The 19531-nt window shown below is 37.5% G+C and overlaps 1 protein-coding gene across 1 annotated transcript in view; it reads right to left on the reverse strand.

The window, feature by feature from the left end:
- LOC140239811 (uncharacterized) overlaps positions 1-19531 on the reverse strand; it is a 57160-nt gene that overhangs the window by 26201 nt on the left and 11428 nt on the right. Inside the window, exons 3-5 of the mRNA XM_072319633.1 lie at positions 3718-3830; positions 2646-2713; positions 1815-1941 (exon numbers count right to left, since the gene is read on the reverse strand). Coding sequence (XP_072175734.1) covers positions 1815-1941; positions 2646-2713; positions 3718-3830 — 308 coding nt within the window. The remainder of the gene's footprint in view (positions 1-1814; positions 1942-2645; positions 2714-3717; positions 3831-19531) is intronic.

Genomic DNA, 19531 nt, shown 5'->3' on the forward strand with positions numbered 1-19531 from the left:
AATTTTATAGGGATGGTATAGTATTGGTGGAGATGAGGATTAGGCTATTAACTTTCTGAATGAAAATCGGTTTTGGATTGGCTTAGGCATCCAAAAACGAAGTAAAACAAAGCGATCCTAATAAAAGGTGGGTCCCACCTTTTCGAATTGCTCTGTTTTTGATATCTCACCCATTTCAAAACCAATTTTCATCAAGAAAACGTTGAATCCAACTTGGAATTACATGCTCTTTCATATTTCATAAGAGGTTCCTCATTATCTAAAAAAAAAAAAAAAAAAATTGTTAGAAACCTGATGTTAGGTCTCAACCAAAACTATACGATCCCTTATATGTCTTCGCCATTTCACACTGAAATATCATCTACGGGTGGAACTTTATCTTGTCTTGGAGTGACTTTTTTATGGCTCGGTAAATTGGCAACACTGAGGTGTGGTGAATTGGCACCACGCCACGACGACCAGTTTTCATCTCTTTCTCATTCTTATTTGTCTTTCTTCCGCTACTACTTTGTCTTTCTTTCTTTCTTCTTCTTCTTCTTCTGCTACTTCTTCTTCTTTCTTTTTCTTCTTTTACTCGTTCAACCGTTATTCTTGATTTTGGACGTCGGTTTCGCCATTTTTGAAATGGGTAATGACTGAGGACATTATGGCCATTCTGACACGGGCCAGCATCAAGGCAAGCCCCAATAAACGCTTTCGAGTCGCAATCATGGGTTAGATATTAACCATGTGTTTTGCCCAAGGGGAAAGTTGAGGGGGTGGTTGCGCGCTTCACAGGAGAACCAAAAACGCAATTTGAGGGCATTATTACATTATGTCGTGGCTGTGATAAGAGCAGAAGAGTCAAAGAAAACGAAACGGAGACGTTTCCTCAAAATCAGCAAACGAAAGACAGAGAAAAAAGAGACAAATCAGGGGCAATTATTTTGGTGCTCCTGTTTTAAAGAGTTCCAATCACATTATTCTATGCATTAGATGATGCGACGCATGTTATCACTTTACAACTCCCCTATGAATACTGTACGTAAAAAAGCTGCTATAAATGTGTAAAATAATGTTTCACTTTTTGCTAGATATGTAGTAGCCACATTGCCCCTCCCCTACGTTAATGGTTAATATTAGTATTTATTACAATCCCATAATAATTTCAAGAGAGCAAAATAACTTGTTAGGCAATCTTGATATCCCCTCAAGCAATTTTTGCATCTTATATACATATATCTTCTTTTTTGTACCCGGAGAAATAATGATTGAATTGAATTGAATTGAATTGAATTGAATTGAATTGAATTGAATTGAATTGAATTGAATTGAATTGAATTGAATTGAATTGAATTGAATTGAATTGAATTGAACTGAACTGAATTGAATTGAATTGAATTGAACTGAATTGAAGTGAATTGCACTGAACTGAATTGAAAATTATTGAAAAATATTATATATATATATATATATATATATATATATATATATATATATATACTGGACATCTCCCTTTCATTAATATCTGTATTAATTCCATCTCTATAAACAACTAGTTGCAGCTCGTTATTTCGAGGGTTCGTTAATCCGAAAAAAAAAAGAAATAAGGTTCGTAATTCCGAAGGTTCACAATAGTACGCACAATCTTTTCATTTTCGGATGAACCAAAATCTAGGTATGAGGGTTTGTGTGTTTGGGGAGTAACATACCTTCGAAATAACGAACCTTATTTCATTTTCGGATTAACAAATCTTCGGAATAACGAATATCACCCGGATCATAACGTCCACTCACTCGCAAAGAACTCACGGGTCGGAGGTATGTAGGCCTACCTTGTTCACGAGGAGATGGATGTGCTGGCTGGTCTTGTGCCGATTGTGTCGCGTCAGCGGCCGAATTATGAGGTCTGGCGGGAAATTTGTCAGAATGATCTCAAAGAAGACGATCACACTGCCTGAGCTGAAAGACAGAAAGAGAAAAAGAAGAACGAGGGGAGGAGGAAGAGAAGAAGAAGAAGAAGGAAAGACAAAGGGAGATGAGCAAGAAGAAAATAAAGAAGAAGAAAGAAAAAAAAGAGGAAAAAGAACATGAAGAAATGAAGAAGAAAAAGTAGAAGAAAGAAAGAAGAAAACAGGCAGCAGAACAAAAAAAAAACCACATTATGATGAAAAATAGAAAATAAAAACAATCATAGAAACAATTGTATAATCAGTTTAACTATTTAAAGCCCCGGTGCTACGTTTTACTTAGTCGTGCACGGGGTGGAACTTGTTGCACAAAAGGGTTTAAGCAGCTGACAACACTACCATCGTTTCCTGTTTCTACTTACTTATCCAACAAGAATGGATGCTTTTGATCGGAATGACGATAATTTGGGTGATGAAGAGAAGGTGAGAATAAGAGTGATGATCATGACGGTGATGCGGCTGGTGACGGTATACAATGGTACAGTAACATTGGTAACATGGCTTCGGAAGAGAAAAAGAACTTAATGGAAGAAAAAAGAACACAGAAGTAAGACAGGGTGAAGAAGAGCTGCAATATAGCGACATTTATTAATGGATAAACAAAGATAAATATCAAATAAATCAAAATCATTAATGATTGAAAAAATGAATGATAAGAAGAAGGAAGAATACATAAATTGATATTTCCACACTTACCGAAATTGTGTGACTATAGTGCGATTGTAGATATTTGCAAGACTATTTCCTTGAAAGAAGGTGTCCATCTGAAATAGATTGATGAGTTGGTACAGAGAATTACCTAGCGCATGGCGCCTCTAGCATTTTTTTTTTTCGTTTTGCAAGAGTAATATTCATAATCTCATCTGGTTTTATTAGACCTGCATTCTAGATTTTGTGATCAACATTGTACTTCACCAAATTGGACCTGCTCTAATTGTGAAGTGATGCGTAAGTGCAATGCCACTACCCAAACATTTGCATCAGTGAGAAAATATTTACCTTCATAACAAAACTGCATCATCATCATTTGCAAAGATGATTATTGTATAGAATTATTGTATATTTAGCAATATGAAAGAGCATGTAATTCTATGAGGAATTCAACATTTATTTGATGAAAATTGGTTTTAAAATTGCTTAGATATCAAAAAAGGGCGATTCTAATAAAGTGTGGGACCCACACTTTATTACGATCGCTTTGTTTTACTTTGTTTTGGATGTTTCAGTCACTCCAAACCCGATTTTCATCAAATAAACTTTGAATTCCTCTTAAAATGGTATGCTCTGTACTATATCATAAGTGTTTTCTTGGTATCTCCCCAAAAGTTAAAAGTCCAATTCTCATCTCCACCAATACTGTACCATCCCTTTAAGCATAAAAAGACACCAAGTTAGGATTTGCTGTTTGAATAAATAATCATGATGTACTAGTGATTTCTTTACAATCTTGAATGGAACTACGTGGCCCATCACCATGACGAAAATGCGCCACGTAAGAAGATAACCGATAAAACATATAATTAAAAAAAAAAGATGATCATAATATAGGTCCATAAATTGACAAAGGCTGCTTAGATAAGGAAAAAAATGTTAGTCTACATGCCACGCAGGTTTTTGTTTAGCTTTGTTTGTTTTATTTTTTTCATATTTGTTTGCTATGGTTTCTTGCACTGGACCTTCTTATATTTAATCCTTGATCTCTCCCACGTCGCTTCTACGCATACCGTCTGAGATATCAATGTCGACAAAAAATATCCGTGCGATTTACCTTTGATATGAATAATGATTCTAACTCTTGGTAGGCGTCGGTATTCGAGTCGTTGAGATCCGGCTCATATTCCCTGCCTCTGATTCTGATAGAACTTACCACTGATACCCTATCTGCCAACAAAAGACAGTGAGAGATGGAGAGAGAAAGAGGGTAAAGAAAGAGAGAGAGAGAGAGAAGAAAAATTCAAGTGAATGATGAAGTATGTTAAGTTAAAGGGATGGCATAGTTTTGGGGGATTCAGATATTAACTTTTTTGGAAATAATAGAAACCAATTATGAAATATCAAAAAGCATACATTTCAAATGGGAACTCCAAGTTCATTTGATGGAAATTGGTTTTGAAATGGCTGAGACAACCCAAAACAATGTAAAACCAAGTGTTCCTAATAAAAGTTGGGTCCCACCTTTTATTATAGGATCTCTTTTTTTTTTTTTTTTTTTGGATATCTCAGCCATTTCAAAACCAGTTTTCATCAAATGAACATTGAATTGCTCTTGGAATCGTATATGCTCTTTGATATTTCATAAGAAGTTTCTCATTATCTCACAAAAACAGTTGAAAACCTGAGGCCCCATCTCAACCAAAACATGTACCATCCTTTCAAAACTCATACACAATGCATGTACATGTATATTGCATATACGCATCTAATCATGAAAATACAACACTGTTTCTTTAATAGATAATGACTATAAGTTGTCTCTTTTTCTCTCTATCTGCTATGGTCGTCTCGTCTGACGTTTTCTGCGGGGGGGGGGGGGGTAGTGGTACATTTTCTTTACTGTTTAGTGCCAATTTTGTTCATATATCCAAGTATACAACAGGTAGTTGCCTTCTGGCCAGCCCACGCAATTTTTCCATCGTCCGCCTAAGTTCACAGATAATATTTTGCGTTTGACGTCGATCATGCATACAAGCGTCAAATCAGTGCACAAAACAAACCTTCTGATTTCAATTCGAGATAATATCAGAATACTTCCTTCTTGTTCCTCTTATCAGCTCTGGATCATTAAAAAACACACTCTGGCAAAAATAAACGAGCAAACAGCCTGACAAACAAACAAACAAGCAAGCAAACAAACACAAATCACAGGAGTTTTTTCTTTTTCCGATTTCGCCTAAGGAGTACAAAATCCTCGCGTTTAGTGTTTTCACAAATCTTGATTTTAGAATCAGCGGACAAGAATAGAAAGCTCTTTGACATTCAGTTGTGCACCAACCGATTATAGGAGGGCCGGAATCAAACATAACAATGTGACAATGAAGATGTAAACTCTTGGAATTACTACAGATTCGAGCGTGACGGACTTCATTTACCGTAATGTACTTTAAAAGGGAATTCCGGGTCAGTCTGACAAAATTACAGTTTTATCAGATTGGAACAACAATTAGAATTTAATCAAAATTGGATAAAAATCACGCAAGTTATGAAATTGTGAAGATTTGCTAATTTCCACAAGACAGCTGTCTCACAGACAATATGAATATGCAAATGAATAAGTTTATGATCATGTTTGATGATAATTAAATAGATATGTTCGTCATTTTTGTACTTTTTGTTTGCATGCATGCTTACATCAACTATTTGAAAATTGTTTTGCAAAACTTCACAATGGTATTCATAACTTCCCGAATTTTTACCCAATTTCTTTGAAATTTTCACAGTTGTTCTTGTAAAATAATTTACTCTCTTTTTTTTTTTTAGAAAAGTCTTAATTTAACTGCATGTTTTGACTTTTCTCATCCCCCCCCCCCCTTTAACTCCTTACTATAGATAAGTCATATCAGTTTACATACACATCATAATGAAGCTGTAAGTTCCTATTGTTTGTCCGTTTGTGTGTGTGCGTTTGTGTGTGTGTGTGTGTGTGTGTGTGCATTTATGCGTGCGTGCATGTAAGTATTAAAGTGTGTGTCATTTTGATATGTGTGTATGCAGGTTGGCCTACCCTCGTGCATGTTACACTGAGTATGGATAGTTGTATATCATGTGGCATTTGTGCTTATACGAAAGCGCGTAATAAATCTATATGGCTTTATACGCTCATCATTATTGATGATGATAATTCTCAATCCTTTGGATACCCTATATACCACCATCGCTCTTGCCGGAAAAATTCAGATACTCGGAGTACCAACTCTCTAGGGGCAGACTATATGGGATCACGAAACACATTGCTTTCAGTGCGCTGCACTTTTCGTCCCAGAATGACAAAATTTCAGACGTCTCGCTCTCCCGGTATATATTCCACTCCGCCTGTTCACATGGCCGACATATTTTGATATTTTCTGCTCTTGCTTAAAGGTTCCAGCTCACTTGTTGACAAGCCTAAGGAGTAATATTACGAGAAGTACGCCTATTGTGGTTTACTGGTGTTTGTCACACAGGACAAGAGCACCAGTAGAAACAAAAAGCCAGCAAACCACTCAACTAAAGAATGATGAATTACTTGTTATTCTACGTCCATGAGAATTTATAAAGGAGACATAGTATAGCATGACTTCTACAGACAGACTGGCGCATTTTTGCGTGATATCATGAACTCTACAAGGGGCGCATAGTATCAAATTAGTCACGGATAATCAAAATGTAATGGGAACTCAGCTGTACTGACTACTCTGAAGATTTGGTGAATATGTCAGTGTATGAATGTCAGTGCAAATAACAGCCCGTTCTTTTCATCGCCAATGCATAATGATATAGCTATAATATACCAGAATGGATGAATCTCTTCAATCATAAATCGCGCTTCACAGGTGGAATGCAGAGTTAGCACTATTTTGTTCCGATGAGAATGACAATTATGCACTACTGAGTATCTTATCCCCCTTTGTTTTTCTCGTTCTTCAAAAGGGGCTCATACATAGACGTTGGTTTCTTGATTTTAGATGTTGTTTGTTTTCCTGTGTGGACACATAAAGTAAATCTTTATGATGAGACAAAGACGACGACAATGACAACAACAGCAGTAGCAACAACAACAACAACAACACCATCAAGTCAACTGACGTCTAAATCATGGAATGTGGCTAACCCTGTCCATACCATGGTATTCATAAACCCTATCGCATGTAGTATCAGTGACAACTTGAGGCGACCAAGGTCCAGGGAGGCTTAAAGTCCTAAACATTTTCTGTTCGATTTCTTTTTCGGCAGGGGGAGGGAAATTTTTATGAAAGAAGAGGAGGATTTAGAGCCCCGTGGGTGGAGTGTAAATATACAGTTGTTGGGAAGGTGTCAAAGTCCTTTCGTCTTTTCCAGAGCTCGAAAATAACCCTTTAAAAATAAAACAACAAAGCAAACAAACAGGTCCGAGAAAAGACGTTATATAGGTTCAGTTCAGTTCAGGCATAACCAGACCTTTCATGGGGCGGTGCGTGTCCATGGGAGTTTCTGATAAGCCTCTTCGAAGATAGCTTAACCCGTTCCATACTGAATTCTTAAATCCTCATAAACTTAATACACAGGAAACCAGGTTCAAGTAGAGAATAGGTAGTAACTTTCTAATATTTCGCCCAATAATCCTCCACCTTCTCCTCCTCCCATGCACCGGTCATCTTTCGGCATCAGTCCTGATGCATCAATGTGTGGGTATAAGATCATTGATGCGATGTTCGAGCTCGACCTCGCGCTCCTCGAACCGATGTCGTTGCGCGTAATCCTAACAAAACAACTCAGTGTTGCCGATTTGAGGATGTGGAGGTGCTGTATAAAGCCAATTTTTTGTAGTGTATTTCGTAGCTGTTCCTGTATTTATAGAAGTATATATCCTCCACCTATCATTGCATGCCTCCATATACGAATGCCATACTAGTCATGGGCCACATGCATATCCAGCTTACCTTTAGTGACTGCACCCTTTTACAAGGAACGTTATGATGCTAAACAGGGAAATGGTACGTAAAAGGCCAAAAGGATATTTACAATCAGCCCTATGATAAAATGCCCGTGTCGTTTTCCCCTCTGCCTAATAACTAACGCGTAACTAACAATGAGACTGGTAGTTTTTTTTAGTGTTACCACTGCTCCACCAGAGGGCTTTATCATCATTTTATACACCCAGGCTAAGAGAGATATCAAAGGTAAATCATCTTTTCCATAAAGTGAAGGCAACAGAAGGGGCCTTATAAAAGAAGTTAGAAACAATATTTAGCTGTAATGTATAGCATAATCATTAGAAAATATGTAACTTTATTATGCACACACTAGAAATTAGGAGAGAGAAAAAACGAATATTTTTGTTTGCTATCGCATGTGTGTGTGAGTCTCAGTGTCTGTATGTGTGTTTTCGTATGTGTGTTTTCATATGTGTGTATGTGAGAGAGTGATAGGGAAGGAGCGGAGGGAGAGAAAGACATTTCTGTATGTACGCATATCAGAGGGTTCATGCCCCGGGTAAAGAGAAGGGGAGGGGTGTTTTTTCACTTCACGGATTTTTTCTCATTCGGAGACACACGTCACAATGCCGACGCACTGAATTCATAGGGTCACACGCTCAATGACTGTAACCGTGTTCATTTCTGTTTATATTTACCAACCTGTATTATGAGGGTGGGTATTATTGTCACCAAATGGAAGGGAAATGGCCAGGGAAATGGTACTTTAGATTTTCGTGTTATTTTCGCGACGCATTTGCGAAATCCCCGATTTCAAATGCCGTCTCGACGCATTAAGGTCAGTTCAGTGGATCCAACATTTTGTGAGAACTGACGCTCCGTGTCTATGGTGGACTCAACTCGCAAAACATAGAAAATATTTTCTCCCAGTTGTTGACGGCTGATTAAGACAATATTTACCCATAGGATATAGAATTGGGGCAAATCGTGACTTTCCCTCCATTCCACGCGAATCCCCCGGGGAACACCCACGTGGTTCATTGCGACGAATGTCAACATAATACCATGGGAGCTTTAAACAGATAATACAGGCTGTTTATTGGTGTGTGTAGACATGTATGTATGTGTGTATTAGGGATAAGGCAGGTGTTTGATTGAGAGCGAAATATTCTTCATATAATGTAGGCGTGGGCAGGGATAAGATGGGAAAATCGTTTATTTTTGTGTCCGCCGGGTATCATCAGTGATTGTAACGAACGGAGATGCGATATGTTTTCTCATCAATTTATATCATTCATAAGCGAGAAAAAGATAGCAAAGAAAATGGGATTCCATTTCTAGATGTCCAGATAAAATCCTACTTTCTTTCCTCACTTTTTCACTCACAAACTATATACATTTCTGCTCAGTCTCCCTTTGTTTGTATTTATTAATTGATAGTTATTATAATATATTGATAAATGATTAACAATTAAATCTTTATCAAATTAGAATGCACTGCTGTCTCCTTTTGTTGTTGTTGTTGTTGTTGTTGCTTTGGAGCCGAATGTCACATCTCAATGATGATAATCAAGTAGTGTTACTACTGAAATAAGTTATTCGCGAAGACAAGAGTTTAGCACAGAGCTAAGACGACGCGCGTATCTATTTTCCTCGTCCCCCCCCCCCTTCTTCCCGCTATAGTTCTTGGACCTTAAACCATTATTTACTATTTTGCAGATGAAACAAAACCCCAGATTTCATGGCTTTAGTGCTTCAAAATAGTTGTAAAATGTGAGCTATGGATAGAAACATCCAATGTAAAAAATTAAATTGGTATAATCAATGCAGATATATTGCAGATAAAGAATGTGAACAATAGTTATAATAAAATTGTTTCTAGAGTAAACCGTCTACACTTGTGGCTTATTGAAAAAACAGAAATATCTTGTTATATTTTAGGCTTCATTTCGAAGTTTATGGTAGAACGTTTTGTGATATAACTGACCTACACATATGCATCAAACTCGAACAATTTGAAATCACTTCTCCTAATGGTAAACAGTACCTTTAACTGAAAAAGGAGTCTGCATGATTTTACATGCATGCTAGCATCAGCTACAAAATTGGTAAAAACGCCGGAATCCACTTACGATTGCAATCGAAACGTCCCTACCCAGACGATGTTTAGGAGAATAAAGTACATTTGGCAAGACTGACCTCTGCTTTGGTCTGTGTTTCTTGAATTCTCAAAGTGGACTGCTTTGAGTGAAGAAAAAGGTTGAAACTGAGTACAATTTATTCTCAGCCAGCCCGTTTTCATCTATTCATTGTATCTCATTTCTGTATAGGGGAAGGGGGAGGGGTGCAAGGTGATAAAACGGAAATTCAGCGGGCCACCCCTCTTTCAACATCCCCCTATTCATATGCCGAGCCTGTGTACTATTCCCCAATAACACTCTCCTCTATTCCCAGTAACACACATAACACTGAGATCCATTACATAATCATAAGCCCCCCTCAAACCAACATCATTCACAGAACTCATCTAATATTGCTTGGGTTATTTCAGTGTTTTTGAGTTGATGAAAATAAATAATGTGATGTCAAAGTCTTCACTGCGAACTTCGGGGTTAGATTATACACACTAAGAAAACACTTTCCTAGATATCCACTAAAGTATAGAATTAAAACAATGGTACTGACTGTAAGGAATGTATTAAAACCAGGACATATCGCGCGACGAGTTGTCATGTAGACTTTCATGGAATCGCGTCGTGTGGTATACTGAATTGTTCCGAGTCTCATGGTTGGATACGCACGCATCATCTGGATCTGTAAGTCGCATCGAATCGAATCGCAAGAAGACAATCCTTTCGTAGCGTTCTAAATCTAACGCAGTCGCGAGTACGTGTCCGACGCAATAAATGATACTCTTAATTCGTCAAGGAACGACACGGACCCGCGAGGAAGACGTGAGCTGGATACAAGAGCGATGTCACGGCACTCTTGACTTTTCGTCGCAAGAGGCCGAGAGCCATTTTCCAGGTCATCATCTACACTCCTATTTTCCATCAATCATGCATCACTCGCGTTTCGTTCGACGTCTTCCCGCCTTTTTGCGCTGCCACGAGCGAGGAGTAGTCTGCCAGACTTTAGAAATGATCCTTAACCCGTTCCGAACCACTGCTTTTTAAAACCGGTGACACGACTTATTTGCTCCTGGGACAGTTGCTCCGGTCTGATTTTTCTCCAAAAACTTAGTAGGGTTTTAGGGTTAGGGTTGTGATGGGAGTTTAGGTTTAGTTTGAAGTAAGGGCTAGGATTAGGGTTAGGGTTATGTTTGTGGGCAGAATTCATGTTTGGCCTAGCGTGCAGATATTTCATGGGAGAAATCATTATCGCATTTAATAGCAAATGTCGTGGAACCGTTTTAACCACGTACGTACTTTGAGCGCCATTTAGCACAGAAAACCATAATGAAAATAGCCTTTAATGTACACACTGTCTGCAGTCCCCGTCACAGAGAGAGCTTAAGTCTCATGGTTACCCTCTGTGGTCATATACATTACTAGTAACCGTCTGTCGGGTATGACGGATCGCCCATGCACGCCGGATGATTCCTTGGTATCCTAGGTATCTAGCTTGGTCAAGGAGTACGCACAGACAAAAATAAGAAAGCATATAAACACACCAAGTGACGAGAGCTGGTGACAAAGAAAATCTTTTGCCATCATCGTTGCAAAAGACAAACGACATGAGCAAAGCAAAGTAGATCAAGGACTTCCAGAGGATGGTGAAATGCGAAGTTGATGACAGTAGAAGAAAGAAGCAGAGGATGGTGATATGCTCACCACGCTTCCAAACATTGCTGCGCTGACATGGTGCGCTATAGGATCATAACAGTCTGAGTGAAATCATTCCTTGTATTTAGATGAAACGTTTTTTAAACCTCCGCACGACGTATGTTTTTCTTCAATTCGTAGATTGATATTTCATTAATGCATTTTGATAAGGCATGTAGAGCGGTCAATTCGTCAGGCAACTCAGCTTTATCTGACAACCTCTATCAGTCTGTGATACGTTTTAGCTGCTGTTTCTCGAAACTGAGAGGAAATGCAGTAGTTTTAGGCAAAGTCATGATCACCTAAACGATTTGATTGTTTATACAGCTGTAATAAAAAAAGACAAAAAACAATCACATATACTGTATGTATATGTACGATATTATTCTCATCTATGTCTTTGAGCTTATCATTGTGCATTTCGTTTATTCATTATGCATTTTATGCATTAATATTTTGATTTCCAGGACAATTGTTGTATTTGTTTCACTTTATACCATGAACTGAACTGAACTACTGCTTAAGCACGTGTATTTCGTAGAGCTATTATTGCCACAAGAGCTTTCTTAGTAAATAAACTTCAATTCAATTCAATTCAATTCAATTCATTTCAAATGTTATTTCATTAGAATAGACATTTCACTTTCCCTGGTCATGTTGGTCATAGAGAATAAGGTAACATTAGGGAAACAAAGTAAACTGAAAAGAGTATAGTTGTGGAACCTTGAAGTAATCGGATACGTTGTCATGAGAAGTGAAGTGATAAAGATCATGGAACATTACGCAAACTTCGAAAAATGGAGGGACCTACTAGAGTGACAAAGCTTGTGGAATGTGGGCCTCAGGTATACACATAATGTCAAATAGAAAAATAAGACGATGCACAAAGGGAAAAAACATATGGGAAAAAGTCTGGAGAAAAAATCTGGAATAAATTGACTTATGATGTGAAAGATGCTTGATATCTCCCGCAAAGAGTAACTGTATATTAACCCATTTTCAAAGCAGATTTTCTTGGAATTTATCTCATGTTTATCCTGCGGCCGGATACCTGACGGTTTAGTCGGCATAGTCAACATTCAAAGAGCCAAAGAATTTAATTCCGTTCGCATTTTTCTATTCTTCAACAGGATGGAGATCAATAATCACCTGTTCTTTTTACAGTAAAATTCTTTACTTTGTATTCTGTTCAGATATGACAACACAAACAGAATTGAATAGAATAGAACTGAACTGAATTGAATCCTGGCGCAATCCCGTAAACATTGGTGAAGATACAATTATTGACCCCTTGCCTAAAATATGCTCAATTTAAGCAACAACCAGGCAACGACCTATAAACGGACAAGCAAAAATAATAAGACACGATACCGTCTATGCCTAGATGAGTTCGATTTACCAGCAAATGCTGCCTTCCGCATGAAAGCAAAAACCAACAATAGAAACCGAACAAACAAAAAACAAATAACCAACTAGGTTAAAAATTAGAAGCAAAACAACAAAAACGTGTCTATAATGCTATTAGAAAGACGCTGTAGGGAAGTCACGTTTCGTTGCACTACTAATAGAGCGGAAACTAGTCTTGTACAAGAATTAACCCGCTCACTTCCAGCTTATACATTTCAGATACAGTTTTTACAGATGGTCCATCACGCTCTTTTGAGCCATGGGTTAAACGAGAAACCGCTAGCTGATTGTAACACTTGTATTTCATCAAAGGCTGATTAATTTAAAACGCCGATCCACAGTCTCTGAGCTTACCGGAAGAATTCCCTTTTATCTCATGGTTTTCGTGATTATTCTGACAAAAAAGGTCAGTAATAGTCGGATGACATCAAAGACACTTTCGGATATATGAAAGGAAAAATGCGCAGAAGTGAAATGTGAGGAAATAATGATGTAGCCCGAGGTAATGCCGATCGTCGAGACTCGGTATTGATTCGTTCGTGCGATGAAATCGTTTTCATTTAGAAGATTACTTGTGGCTGTTTTTTGGTTTGTCTGTCTGCTTGTTTCAGTGTGTGTATGTGCGAGTGTGTGTGTGTGTGTGTGTGGGTGTGTGTGTGTGTGTGTGTGTGTGTGTGTGTGTGTGTGTGTGTGAGTGTGTGCGTGTGTGAGTGTGTGTGTGTGTGTGCGTGTGTGCGTGCGTGCGTGTGCGAGGGTTTTTTATTCATTGTCTTTTCAATTAGTCATTACCGTCTTCACGCGTCGCTTGTTGAATGAGCGGGTTCACTGCACTACTAAAGTATACTTTACACGCATGCTACACTCTTAGCCGATTCAGCTTGCTCGTATATGATTATAATGAACACTTGTGGCAGATCAGACATGTGTGTCAGAGCAGACACGCGTTATGATATGAAGAGATTATGTATGAATCTTCATCAACATAATGTAGTACCAAAATACGCCGAGAAAGGAGAGGGAAAATTAAAGTATATGAGAAATGTCAGGGTATGATGTCGGGAAAGGTATTGTACCTGGTGACAAAAAAAAAAAAAACAAAACAAAAAAAAAAAAACCAGAAACGTTCTTTCCATATAGGTATACCTGCAGGAATTTGCAAAATGCCTATGATAACGTAATAGGCCTATCTGCATTGGGAATTATCATTTGATAGATATTTTATGTTTTTTATTTGGAGTATAATGACTGCGCATTTCTATATACTTTGCGATGCAAAATTGCATGAACATGAGGCTTACAATATGCCGTGTCATTTTTGTGTAGAGGTAGGTATGGATTTTCTACAGGAATCATTTATCATATTAGATGTCATTGTTCCAATAAGTTTGAAAGAAAGCGGTTTATCAATCGCTCGATCTACATCTGTCTTAAATGTATCTGCTGTGTGCTGAATTCATCTGTTATTCACGGTGTCACAAGGAAAATAGGTTTCTGTATAAATAGTCGTAGATCATGTTTGCTATTCTATGTTAAATTGCTATCAAAGAGTGTGTTAAACAGCGTGACTTTGCAGCAACAGCGTGGCATAATAATTCATCCAATTCAACTTCGCGTTGAATGATGTGCTCGGTAGTGCATGCACGCCGCCATTTGATTTATTGCATGAATATTTCCATGTGGATGTTGATACTATAGACCCATGTTTTCGTCAGACTTAATAAATTATTACGCAAATAGTATGGACTCTCTAGCAAAGAACATGTAGAAGTTATGGCGGTTTATTTACTCTGCGTCTTCCGTTCGATAAAAGATGACTTAAACATGTTAAAGGGGCATTCCAGATGATTTTCAAAATTTCACGTCATGGAGTACCTACATAAATCAACAGCTCCACGTATAGATTTGTGGAGTTTATTGTAGTCCTTGAACAAAGAAATCAATACTCTGAAAAAAACCCAAAACAAAGTGTCTGATAAGTTCACCTGTACAGAATTTATGCATGCTTTCTTCTTTTGTTCTGCTTCCTTGAGCCCATACTCATACATTCTTATAGTGAGGCTACCACGTCATCACTCTTGTTCATTGTGATTTGTTATACAAATTTTGAAAACACTCTTATTCCTCATCCCAATCACTATAAATTCTGAAACTCTGTACTCAGTGTAACCAATTTATAGTTGTTCACATGTATTTAAGTCTGAAAATCACCCTGAGGTCTCCTTTAAAGGGCCAAGTAATGTTATGGCGGCTGCACATTAAAAGCAGCTAATGCTGGCATGTGAAAACGCGTTGCTCGGAAACTTTGTGATATCAATGACATATGGTAGACTCGTTGCCTCGCAGAAACTTGGAACTCGTCAACCACAACAGAGGCATAATGAACGTCTCCAAAAATGTAGTGATAAGCAAGCTAACCCCGCCAATATCAATGCCCTGATAGTAATGTTGCGACGATAACCGACTCTTCCGTAAGTCTGTGTATCAGTAGAGTCTTCCTCAGCAAGCGGATACATGAAACAGATAACTGCAAATGAACAAAACACCCTTTAAATCGTCCAAACAGGAACATTCACAAACATGAGACGATTACTATTCGAGAGCAATTATGTGTGTGATCATGATGTGTGTGTACAATGTACTATGTGTGTATGTGTGTAAATATGGCATTGTAAGCAGCACAATTTTGTTTTTCTTTTCAACGTTAGACGGCATTATGCTTATTCTCATGGGGGGGGGGGGTGGGGAGTGGAATCAAAACGTGAACTTACCAATTTCAAGGTAGTGCGATGAAAGTGGAGTTCCTGTTTAAAAAAAAAAATGAATAGAATGAGAGGAAATTTCAGAGAAATTTGGGTCCACTAAAACATTAACATGAAAGCGAATGATCGGGGAAAAGATGCAGCGAAGTTACATTAAAACTTTACTTGATTAGGGGTACAACATAACATAATAAATGGATCCGAAACAAGGTCGCGTAACGTTCCTCTGATGACTTTCCTTCTTGAGACATATACATTGCAAATTTATATGTATATTTATATTCATGTTGTCCTGTCTTCAATGAACATCTGATAAATTAATCAGATACTATCTAGCATACAGATTGACTTTTACGACTTTAACATCTACAGTTGTAAGTAAGGTTAAAATTTTACAATGAAAAGAAACGCACGCCCCGTCCAGTGATGTGTAAAGAACGATTTTTGTAAAAATCAGTATAGATCCAGTGGGTTTAAAAAAGACTGCAAAATCATCAACTCTGTTTGACAAGAGATAACTTGATATCTTGATAAGATGAAAAGTGGCTGACCCAAAGTGATGCGGAAAATTATCTTTGATTGTCCCAGCAGGAAGAAACATACGGGAGACATAGCCTCATGCTAAGTTCTAGACTACTAATATCCCGGTTATGATGACCGCTACGTGGGAGGAATTATGGTCTGTTTGAGCATGGAGCTCTATCATGGACTGTCCATGATTTAAGCATCCATAACATCACCCCTTACCCAATTTTTTCCTCTCCAGTGTCTCTTTCTCCTGCTCCCCTCCATACTCTCCTCCTCCTCTCCCCTCCTCCTTCTCCTCTACGGCGTCTTTCTCTTCCTCCTTCCCCATCCCAACACTCTCCTTTTCCTCTTTTCTTCTCTTCTTCTTCCGCCTCCTCTTCCCCCTCCTCAACGTCTACCTCCTCCTCAACCCCTACCTCCTCCCCACCCTCCTCCTCCTCCTTATTATATATTATGCAATATGTACCTTTGAACTAAGATGAATTTGTCAATTTGTAATATGTAATTGTAATTTTTTGTCTTGTTCACTATGTGGACTACATGTAAAAAAAAAAACAGTGAAAAGAGAATTTCCTTTATGGACAATAAAGCAATTCATTCATTCATTCATTCATTCTCCTCGTCCTCCTCGTCCTCCTCGTCCTCCTCGTCCTCCTCCCCCTCCTCCTTCTCTTTCTCTCCTCCTCTTCGTCTACCTCCTCCCCACCCCTCCTCCTCCTCCCCTCCTCCTCCTCCTCCTCCTCCTCCTAAGCCGCCTGTCTCCTCCTGCTCTTGCTCCTACTTCCCCTGCTCCTCTTCCACCTCCTTCTTCATCCCCATCACCACCGCCACCACCACCATCACCATCACCCTCTTACCCTACTCTTGATCTCACTGTAGTACCCCCTGGGGCTGCAGGTGATACGCTACGCTTGGCGGACAGCGAGCTAATGATCATGTATGTCACGTGGTGATCCTAACACGCTTAATACCCGATCGAGGTTCATTGCTCGCAAAATGAAAGCATCTATGATAACCAACATGATCTACTTGTGTAGGTCCATGATTATGCCTACTCCTTTCCAAAACTACGGAATCCCAAACTCCTTTTCACCAGCCGCTAGTTTTACAGAGAAAGGCGACGTGATGCTCTAGCTTGGACGTCAATTAAATGAATAAAAAAACTAGCAAACAGGACGGTAGAGATTTTACTGAGATCGAAAATACATAGAATGAGTCATATTGCATTTCAAATTTCGATTTTATTTCCCCAGGAATTTGTGATATTTGGCACATTCATGCTGGCAAATTAGATGCATTATGGCATGCCGGCACCATTGCCTCTTTTCTGATGTAGGATGTATATATTTATACTATAGCTCATCATACGTAGGCTCGTGAAACTTAGAATTTCAGATTCCTGATTTTGATAAGGTATATACCGTTCTGGTTAAATGCTTTTTGTCTATTCATGAGACTCAACTTGAACAATCAAGTCACATTTTACTTTGAACAACGAATTAAATCATCGCAAAATGTTCTCTTTCTTGTCTCCACTTCATGCAATACACTAATGCAATATATATATATATATATATATATATATATATATATATATATATATATATGAAGAGTTTGTTTGCAAAAACCGATAAGTCCATTTTTGAAGATTTTGAAGTACGGTCTCTGTCATAAAGTAAAAAATAATACCTTTTAAATGATATATTGGTTACTACATATAAAGGTATTTTTTGAAGTTATGGTCAAAAGAAGCAAATTTTTTTTTATTATTCTCTTTATTTTTCTTGACCTTTAATCGCAAATATCTCCATTTGACAAATATGGACTTATCGGTTTTTGCAAACAAACTCTTCATATGTTGTTCCATATGACATCAAAATAAATGATTTATGTTTAAAGCAGGTTAATAATACAAAGTTTTTAGGGCTTTGGATTGACCAAGAATTATCCTGGAAAACTCATATTAATTTTCTAAGTAAAATTTTGTCTAGAAATATTGGAATCTTGAATAAGCTCAAACATTTCTTTCCTGTTCATATTTTGCAGAGTATATATTCTTGTTTAATATCTCCACACTTTAATTATGGAATTTTGGCGTGGGGAAATGCAATTCACTCATTACTAGATTCCCTTCTCCGTATTCAAAAGCGTGCAATAAGAATCATAAACCACGCCGGATATTTTGCCCATACAAATTGTTTTTTCCATCAAAACAGAATTCTGAAAATTCAAGACCTATTTTATTACAATCTCGGAATTTTCATGTATAAACTAACAACTAATCAATTACCATCTGTTTTTATCCACATGTTCAAAAGGAATCGTTCTATCCACTGTTATCCCACTCGCCAGAGTGACGCCTATCACCTTCCCCGTACTCGCACTATTTTTGCAAAGAAAACAATTATATTTACTGGACCCAGATATTGGAATGATCTCCCTCTAGATATCACTTCTTCCTTATCTTTATTCACCTTCAAACGCAAATTAAAACAGTTATTACTTAGTGGATACACACTACCAAGTTTTTAGCAACCCTTTTATGCTCCCAGTCTTTTGTCCTTGTCCGCAGCACCAAGTCATTCAAGTTATTTCATGGTACCGATACATCTTTTAATAATATAGCATTTTCTTATTCAAACACTGCGAGATTTGTATGCAGTCTGGTTTGTGAGATATATCTATGTGGTTCATTAGTTTATTACTCATCGATTTTTTGTACTTGTGTAATTTTAGTTGGTCAAGACAAACATATCCGTTCTCCGTGTAAAATTATATGCCTATGAACTCGGGAACCTACAGTTTTACAAGCTTTAAAGCTTTTATGTAGGCCCCATCATATTTCTTATACTTACTAGTGACATTTTCACACAATATGACCTTGTACATTTGTGTCAAGTATATTTTCTTTTTCTTTTCTTCTACGATCAAAAGACATGATTGTATATATTTTGTATTCTTGTTTTGTTGTCGATAATTTTGTAATGTCATCATTGAGAAATGGAAATATGAAATAAATTTGAACTTTGAAGATATATATATATATATACATCGTTGTATATATATATATATATATACATACACTAATGCAATATATATATATATATATATATATATATATATATATATATATATATATATATATATATATATATATACTAATGCAATATATATACATATCATAGTATCATAATACCGTAGTATCATAATGCAAGAAGATGGAAGATGCAGTGGACTTAATAATAGTACTTTCTCTTTTTCTCCCTCTCTACATGCAGGATAACGATCCACATATATGTTTATTATGTATAAGTGTGTACATGTGTTTGTATGTGTGTGTGTCTGTGTGTGTGTGTGTGTGTGTGTGTGGATTTGTGTGAGTGCACGTACACAATGTCCAAAGCGCGATAGTGATGATATTTACCGTTTGTATTCACAACACTTAAGCACGCGCG

Source organism: Diadema setosum, chromosome 16 (assembly GCF_964275005.1).
Source record: "Diadema setosum chromosome 16, eeDiaSeto1, whole genome shotgun sequence".
NCBI classification, from domain to species: Eukaryota; Metazoa; Echinodermata; class Echinoidea; order Diadematoida; family Diadematidae; genus Diadema; species Diadema setosum.